Genomic DNA, 8,406 nt, shown 5'->3' with positions numbered 1-8,406 from the left:
AAAAAAAAAAAAAAAAATTTAAAAAAAATTATAAAAAAATTATAAAAATATTTACAAAAAAAAAAAAAAAAAAAAATTAAAAAAATATTTTCAAATTAAATTTATATTAATTTTATTATTAAAACTTTAAATGGAAACAAACGACTCCAGAGGGATTGTTTCTATTTTATAGTTTTATATAAACATTAATTTTAAATTTAAATTGAATTTAATTAAAATTTAAAAAAAATAAATAATTTAAAAAAAATAAAATAAAAAAATAAAAAAAGAAATAATTTATATAAAATAATAAATATTCCACCCACACTTCCTCACACACACAAGATTTTTTTTAATAATTTTTTTTGATAATATTCTTGTTGTGTTGTAGTTGTTTTTTATTTAATTATTTTTTATTTATTTATTATATTAAAATATATATTTTTTATTTCTTTTTTTTTTATTTCTTTTTTTTTTTTTTATTCTTTTTTTCTTTTCAAACAATACTTACACTCACACTTAAATTCCTTTTTTATATAATAATCTTATTTTTTAAAACCATTTAAATCTTGTTCATTAATTCAAAAAAGTAATTTGATTCAGTCGATTTATTTTTTTTTTCTTTTACATAATATTAAATAATTTAAATAATCAATATTTTTTTTATTTTTTTTTTTTAAAAAAAATATGTTTTCTACCATTTATAAATAATACCAAACAAATAAAAATATTTCCAATCCACTATTAAATATTTTATTACTACTTTTATTAATTCTATTTAATATATTTTATTTTATACAATTTTTTAATAATTTAATTAGAAAAAAAATTATTTAACTATATATATATATAATGATAATTAAAGAAAAAAAAAGTAAATTAAATTTAAAATATATTTGGTTAATAAAAATCAAACCTGGGTTTAATAGAACAGTAATTTCATTTTTTCACTCAATAAATCAATGTTTTAAAGACCAGCATCAAAAAATCAAAGAAAAAAAAAATAGAAAAAAAGATAAAGATATAGATAGAGAATTTAGACATAATACAAAGCACAACATGAACGATCCAATGGTGGAAAATAATGATTTTACAGATAGATCAATATTCAATAAACATCAAGATAATGCATATAAAAAAAGTCATACTCATCACCACCATCACCCACACGAAACAAAACAAGACTACTTTGAAAAGGATATAAATACAAATGAAAATATTAATATTCCATATGTCAAAGGAGAAATTGCAACAGATAAAAAATATTTTGATAATACCAATTATTTAGAAGAACTATCATCACTCGAAAAGAAATATAATATAGAATTAAAAAATGGTAATTTATCAAACGAAACTTCTTTTGAATATGCTAAAAAACTATCTCACTCTCAAAATAAAGAAAATAGAAGAAAATCTATAGATTTATTTTTAGGTATGTTAAAAAACAATCTGTTCTAATGGATACATATAAACACTTTTAAAGTAAAATATAATTATATTAAATTATTAATTTTTTATTATATTTAGAATTATTAAAAAATGATAAAGAAAATCAAGAAAGATATTTACTTGAACTTGGTACAACCTATTATAAACAAGAAGATTATAATAATGCAAATGTATACATCGATAAAGTTTTACAATCTTCACCTTTAAATAGACAAGCACTTTCATTAAAATATTTAGTCGGTCCAGTTAATCCACCCCCTATCCAAGTAAACTCGTAATTTAAAATAAATATATAGTTTTAAAACAATATTATTATAGAAATAATTATGGCTGTAGTTATTATTTTATTTTTTTTAAATATATACAAGTTTTTTTATTTTATTTTATTTTTTATTAATTATTGATTATTGATTGTTATGTTGTTGTGTGATGGTTTCTTTGTTTTGATTTGTTATGTCTACAGTTGGATTTGATATTGCTTTTTGTTTTTTCTTTTTTTTTATTTTTTATTTTTTTTTAGTTCTTTTATTTTTTACTTTTTTTTTATTATTTTTTTTTTTTTATTATTATTATTATTATTAATGTTATTATACGATTATTAATATTATTATATAGTTTATTATATTATTTGTTTACAAATCATCTATAGGAAACTTTTCATCTTTGTCGTCATCGTCATCATCATCATCGTCATCTTTATCAGAAGAGTCTGAATATGAACTGAGATCACTCTCTGAATCACTTTCTTCGTTTTGAGCATTTTCTGAAGCATATTTTGAAACAAATTCTTTAACTCTCATTTTATATCTTTCTGGTTCTTTTAAAAGCATTGATGCAGCTTCTCCATTTAATGGATCTGTTGGATTTGGATATAATAAAAGTTGAGGAAGAAAAATTTCAAATATATTAATAAGATCAAACATTGGTGACCATGTTTGATTAATAACATCTAAACATACTGATCCAGAGCTATAAAATAAAATAAAACTATATTAATATTTTATTAAAGAAAAAAAAAAAAATAAAAAAAAAAAAAGAAAACCTACGCTAAATCTACATTTGGATGATAAATTTTATTTATAAAACCAATTGATGGTGATTTGTAAGGATAGTTTGGTGGTAATTCGACTCTTACTTTCCATGATCCTCCGTGGTATGGGCTATCTTTAGGTCCGTGAAATTTAACAAAAAACTCTGCCATTGAATCTCCTGCCATTGTCACTTCATAATCGCTCATCATTCTATAAAAATCATATAAATATTAATATTTTTTTCTACATTATAAATTATCATCTACAATTGTTTTTAATATTTACAATTTTGTAAGATCTAAATCCCTTCTTCTATTTGGTGATGACATTTTTTTTCTCGTTCTAATTTACTATATTGGGCTGGTGAGTGAGTGTGTGTGGTTATATATTTACAAAAGTTATAATTATTATTATTTTATATAATTTCTATTTAAAAATAGTAATGGATTATATAGAAACTGTACAATGAAAAAAAAAAATATTTTATTTATTTATCTATTAAATATTATTTTGATAGAAAGAAAAACTGAATTATATTATATTATACTATTAAAAAAAAAAAGGACTTTAGATTTTTGCTTTGATATATATACAAATAACTATATTATTATTAAAAATAAAAGAAAAAAAAAAAATTAATTTTTAAAAAAATAAAAATTAAAAAAATTTTAAAAAAATTAAATTTTAAAAAAAAAAAAAAAAAAATTAAAAAAATTTAAAAAAAACCAAATAATTTATTTTTTTTTTTTTTAAAATTTTAATATAATATTATCTTCTATTTTAAAATAATAATATTTATTTTAATTTGTAAACTATTACACACAAAATGGTAATATATTAATAATATTTTAAGAATATGGGATACTAATGTGGGGGTTATTTTTATCTTAATAATGTTTATTATTTTTCTGAATTATAAATGAAAAAAAAAAAAAAAAAAAAAAAAAAAAAAACAAATGTGTGCTCCAGATTAAAAAATTCAGTTGAACTTTGTTAGTTATTGACAAGGTTACACAGTGTATATCATCCCAAAGAATGTGATTTAAATATAAAGTTAAAGTCTACAAACATTACAACCAGTCTAGTATTATTAAATTTCACTACCATCATCTCCTCAAGTGGCAAGTCCATAAAAAACTACTGGTACTTGGAGGAATTGATTATGATGAAATAGGTTATAGTCATTGTGCTTTGATCAGAATTGAACGGTAATATAATGCTTATTAGTTTCTTGTATTGGACCGTAGCAGTAAGTGATAAATTGTCATCTGTGTATTTTCAAAGAGTGACTATCAAGATTGGATCTATTGTTTTTTTCCATTTCAAGTTTTTCAGCAACAAAGATTTGTCTACAATAATAATAAAATAAATAAATAATTATAATTGTTATATTTTATCAAAAACAGCAAAATGAAAAAAAAAAAAAAGTCCACTTATATTAAATAAGAAATTCCTCACCTCTTTACAAATAAAGTTATTATAATTTGTTTTTTAATATATAAAATAAATCACACACTTTTTTACTTTAAAAAAAAAAAAATTTTAGATTTTTAAAAAAAATAAAAAAAGATTTTTCTTTATTTATAAATTATGGAAAATTAATAATTCTTCTAAAATTTTTATACATTTTTTTGTTGATTTTATTGATTCTATTGATTCTGAAATTGCCAAATTACTAGTTTCATCTGTATTTCCATTTTTCAAAAATAATAATTTTGATTTAATAATTTTAATATGTTCTTTAATTGATTTAATTTTATGATATTGAATCAATTCTTCTTTTTGATTTCCTATTTTATTTTCCTTTAATATTTGTATACAAGCTTTTATTGATTCTATTGATGTTCTAATGGTTTTAATAACAGTTTTATAAATAATATTTCTATTTTTTAAAAATAATAATATTTTTTCCATAATTTGAATATGTTCTTTAATTGAATTAAGTTTATGATATTTTATTAATTTATTTTGTTGATTTCTAATTTTTTTAAATTGATTTTTAATTTTATTTTCTTCTTTCATTATTTTTTTTTTTTTACTTTAATTTTTTTCTTCTTTTATTATTTTTTTTTTAATAAATAAATTATTTTTTTAATTAGAACAAATAATTTATATTTTATGTTTTAAAATACTATTTAATAATTTATTTTAATTCTTTTTTTATTTTATTTGAATTCCCCCAAAAACACATTAAATCATGAATTTATTTTTTTAAATTTATTATTTTTTAAAAAAAAAATTGAAATCAAAATTTATTAGTTTTTAAAAATAATGGTGTGTTTTTTTTTTTTTAAAATTTATTTTAAATTTTTATTGTCACACAAATATGAATAATACAGTTAACTTTGATAATTTAAGTTACAGTTTATGAAATTAAAAAGAAAGAGGTCCTTGTTATATGTGTAGTAATGTGTATTCAATTCAAAAAAAGTTGGTACCGCCTTGGCAAGCGGTACCCTTACCAATTTATGCCATTTAAATGACACCTTTCCTCCAATCTCCATAGAAAAAAGCCTGTAAAAAGCCAGGGAAAATGATAATGGGTTCTTCATATATGGGGGTTCTCTAAGAAGACCCATACAAAAAAGCTATAAACTATTAGGAAATTTATATATTATCTCAATGTGAATGTCATAAAGTGTTCCTCCATGAATTTTGTAATGTTGCGTTCCATAATCTAAAACTCAGAGTTGTTCAAGCTTAATTATAAATCAAAGAATATAATAAATAATAAATCCATTAACTGTAAAATTTTAAATAAACTTTAAAATAAATATTTATTTAAATTTTATGTCTGTAATGTATGTTTTAACTTTTTTGACACCTCCATATCCATGAAACATAAATCAGTGGCAATATCATTAATGGCTTCCTCTAATAAAACTTTGGAATATGAGGCCAATTCAGAACTGCATTTTTCTATAACTTTAGGCTCCAACACAATGTAGTCTTCTGTGGTTAGATATCCTTTTGATTTTTTGGAAAAGATATCAAAAGAAACAACCAAAGTGGACTTTAATATTGAATTATTGGTGTCTTGATCAAAAAACAAAATATTGTTTCCATTTAGATAGCCAAAACCATAAATGAATTTATTTTCTCTATTAAAACCAACTAGTTGACCACTTTTTAACTCCTTTGCTTTAATTATTTTTACATCATAGCCAGGTACTTGTAATATTTTTGGTGTATCATATATGAATTTATTTTGTCTATTATTAAAACTAAATGGTTGACCAATTTCTAAGATAGGATGTTTTTGGCTCATTTTAGTTTTAAGATCTCTTATTTCAGTTTCGAATTTTCTGATGTGTTCTTCATATATTCTAGTTAATTCTAACAATTTTTTAACATCATTCTTTAACTTTTCATTTTCTTCAACAACTTCTTTGTATGTGGCCTCAAAACATTTAATACCATCAAGTTTAATTTGATTTTTAATTTCAGTATCTATTTCATCATGTATTTCTTGAGAAAATTCCTGAGTGTTGCTTATATCTTCTTCTTTGTTCTCTGTTGTTTGTTGATTTTGTTCATCAGCCATTTTTTTGAATGATATAAGCTTGACAAAAAGATCATAATAAATTTTAATTATTTTTTTAATTTTTTTTTAATTATTTTTTAAATTTTTTTGTTTTAATTAAACAAATTAACCACGAATTTTTTTGGTAACCATTCAATTTGAATGACCAGAGCGAAGGTTAACACAAATTTTATTAATTTAATTTTTTTTTTTTTTTTTTTGGATATTTAATTTATGTTATTTAATTTTTGTTATTTAATTTTTGTTATTTAATTTTGAAATATTATTTTTTTTAATTTTTTAATTTGAAATTCTGTAATTATTCAAGTGTATTGGTAGTTTCACTATATTCGATATATTGCTGAATTTCTCTATCTTTATTGCGTGGTGGCGCTAACTAACAGGATCCAAGTATACTTCAAGTTTCATATATCTTTAGTTTTTGAACTCTCTTTCCAATGTAACCGCGTAGATCAACTTATTCTTATGTTATTTTGTAGGTGAAGTGTTTTTCATGATTTTTTGTAATATATTTGTTGGAATATTGATACTTTACTGTTATGATTTTCCTGGCAAACCGTAATTCTTGTTTTATTTTTTTTTGAAAGTACACTTTTGAGTAACTGTGTGATGGTTTTCATTTATTTTTATATTTATGTCCATTAAATCAATGTATCTTTTTTAATTTTATATATGGGATATAATGGTTTGATTTATTTTTCTTAATTTTCAATAGAGTTGGTAAAATTTTTGACCATACATCTTTACATTTCGTTCTATAATCCCTTTTCTTCTCTATCCATAGTACTTGGAATGATAGTTTCTTGAGTTGAACTGAATTTCTCTGATATATCTTTCATATGTCCAAGCTTTCTATGCTTCTTATTTCTATACAATAATCCTCGTTTGTCGTAATCTTTTCTAACTCGTTCTCTAATTATCGTCATTTTGTGTTGTATACATATCTGGTACATCTATCTTTGAAATTGTTTATATCATTGATCTACATATGGAACATTAATTATAAAGCTAACATGATCAATAGTGTTGTTTTCCTTGTGATGAATTTGAAATTAAAATATCTAATAAAAAAAAAAAAATAAAAAAAAAAATTTTTAAAAAAAAAAAAATATATTTTTTTAAAAATTATAATTTTTTTTTTTTAATTTAATATTATACATATTTTTATTGATTCTATTGATTCTGTAATGGTTGAATTACTAGTTTCATCCATATTTCCATTATTCAATAATAATAATAATTTTGATTCCATAACTTTAATATGTTCTTTAATTGATTTAATTTTATGATATTGAATTAATTCATTTTGTTGATTTTTAATTTTATTTACTTCCATTTTTTAATTATTTCTAAAAGCACAAATAAAAAAAAAAACCCCCCCAAATTTTTAACTTTTTCTGGCAAAAAACTTTGAAATAAGAAATATGTGGGTAAACTTGAAGAGTTTTTACAATATATATAATTTTTTTTATTAAATAAATAAAATAAAAAAAAAATAAAAAAAACAATAAAATATATATATAATAAATAAATATTTTAAATTAAACTTAAACATAAAAACTATATTTTTTTTATTTTTGTTTTTTATATTTTTTTTTTTTTATATTTTTTAATCGATTTTGTTGATCAACAAAATTTTGGGAAATTTGGGAACAATTGTTTTGGCGTATGATCAATATAATAAAAAATTATTGTTTTTATAAAAAAAAAAATATTATTTTGCAAAAGCGGTTCAAATTAACTCAAAAATTTTTTTCAAAATTTGTATTTAATTATTTTTTTTTTTTTTTATTTTCTCCATATTAATTTATTTTATCAAAATAAATAAATTAAAACTATATTGATTTTACTACTCTTAATTTTTCAAGAAAAAACCTTTTAAATAAAATATAAAAAATATGTTTTTTTTCTCCACATCCAGATTTAAATTTAAATTTATTTTAATTTAGTTTTTTTTTTGCTTCTAATATTAGATTTTTTAAAAAAAAAATTTCGAATATACTTTATGTAAGTATTTTCTTTTTTCATAATTTATACCAAGCTCTTTCTATAGAGGGAATGATATTTTGGTGAAGATATTTAAAAATTTTTTTTTTTTTTTTTTTTTTTTTTTTTGGAAAAAAAACAATTGTGGGAAAACCGGGACCCCTTTTCCAAAAATAAAAAATAGGAATCCTCCCCCAAACTTTGGGGGACCTAAAGAAGGGTTTAACCCTTTTGGAAAAAGGCCGAATTTTTTTTTTGGGAAAAAAAATATTTAAAAAATTATTTGATTTTTTAAAAAATTTGGGTTTTTTATTAAGGGAATAAGGTTTATTGGAGAGAAAGGGTTTCTTTTTAAGAATGGGAAACCTTTTCTTTTTTTTTAAAAAGGGGAAGGAACAGGGGGGGAACCCAAAAGGG

At 20.1% G+C, this 8,406-nt stretch overlaps 6 protein-coding genes across 6 annotated transcripts; 1 reads left to right on the top strand and 5 right to left on the bottom strand.

The window, feature by feature from the left end:
- Positions 1–831: 831 nt before the first annotated feature.
- Positions 832–1,706, top strand: DICPUDRAFT_85390 (uncharacterized protein; the record flags this gene model as incomplete). Its single annotated transcript, XM_003294902.1, has 2 exons — positions 832–1,411; positions 1,507–1,706. 2 exons carry the CDS (start codon positions 832–834, stop codon positions 1,704–1,706), a joined length of 780 nt encoding a protein of 259 aa, XP_003294950.1.
- Positions 1,707–2,060: 354 nt separating this feature from the next.
- DICPUDRAFT_44157 (uncharacterized protein) lies at positions 2,061–2,668 on the bottom strand (the record flags this gene model as incomplete). The annotated part of the gene is made up of 2 exons (XM_003294901.1): positions 2,061–2,397; positions 2,475–2,668. 2 exons carry the CDS (start codon positions 2,666–2,668, stop codon positions 2,061–2,063), a joined length of 531 nt encoding a protein of 176 aa, XP_003294949.1.
- A 1,372-nt stretch (positions 2,669–4,040) lies between these two features.
- On the bottom strand, positions 4,041–4,481 carry DICPUDRAFT_160041 (uncharacterized protein; the record flags this gene model as incomplete). The annotated part of the gene is made up of 1 exon (XM_003294900.1): positions 4,041–4,481. The coding sequence occupies one exon, from the start codon at positions 4,479–4,481 to the stop codon at positions 4,041–4,043; it is 441 nt and encodes a 146-aa protein (XP_003294948.1).
- A 766-nt stretch (positions 4,482–5,247) lies between these two features.
- DICPUDRAFT_160040 (uncharacterized protein) lies at positions 5,248–6,003 on the bottom strand (the record flags this gene model as incomplete). Its single annotated transcript, XM_003294899.1, has 1 exon — positions 5,248–6,003. One exon carries the CDS (start codon positions 6,001–6,003, stop codon positions 5,248–5,250), a length of 756 nt encoding a protein of 251 aa, XP_003294947.1.
- A 755-nt stretch (positions 6,004–6,758) lies between these two features.
- On the bottom strand, positions 6,759–6,929 carry DICPUDRAFT_160039 (uncharacterized protein; the record flags this gene model as incomplete). Its single annotated transcript, XM_003294898.1, has 1 exon — positions 6,759–6,929. The coding sequence occupies one exon, from the start codon at positions 6,927–6,929 to the stop codon at positions 6,759–6,761; it is 171 nt and encodes a 56-aa protein (XP_003294946.1).
- A 215-nt stretch (positions 6,930–7,144) lies between these two features.
- DICPUDRAFT_160038 (uncharacterized protein) lies at positions 7,145–7,339 on the bottom strand (the record flags this gene model as incomplete). The annotated part of the gene is made up of 1 exon (XM_003294897.1): positions 7,145–7,339. The coding sequence occupies one exon, from the start codon at positions 7,337–7,339 to the stop codon at positions 7,145–7,147; it is 195 nt and encodes a 64-aa protein (XP_003294945.1).
- Between the last annotated feature and the right edge of the window lie 1,067 nt (positions 7,340–8,406).

Source organism: Dictyostelium purpureum (genome assembly GCF_000190715.1).
Source record: "Dictyostelium purpureum unplaced genomic scaffold DICPUscaffold_673, whole genome shotgun sequence".
NCBI lineage: Eukaryota > Evosea > Eumycetozoa > Dictyosteliales > Dictyosteliaceae > Dictyostelium > Dictyostelium purpureum.
Note: the sequence above shows the minus strand (reverse complement) of the source record. Positions and strands in the feature narration are given on the sequence as shown.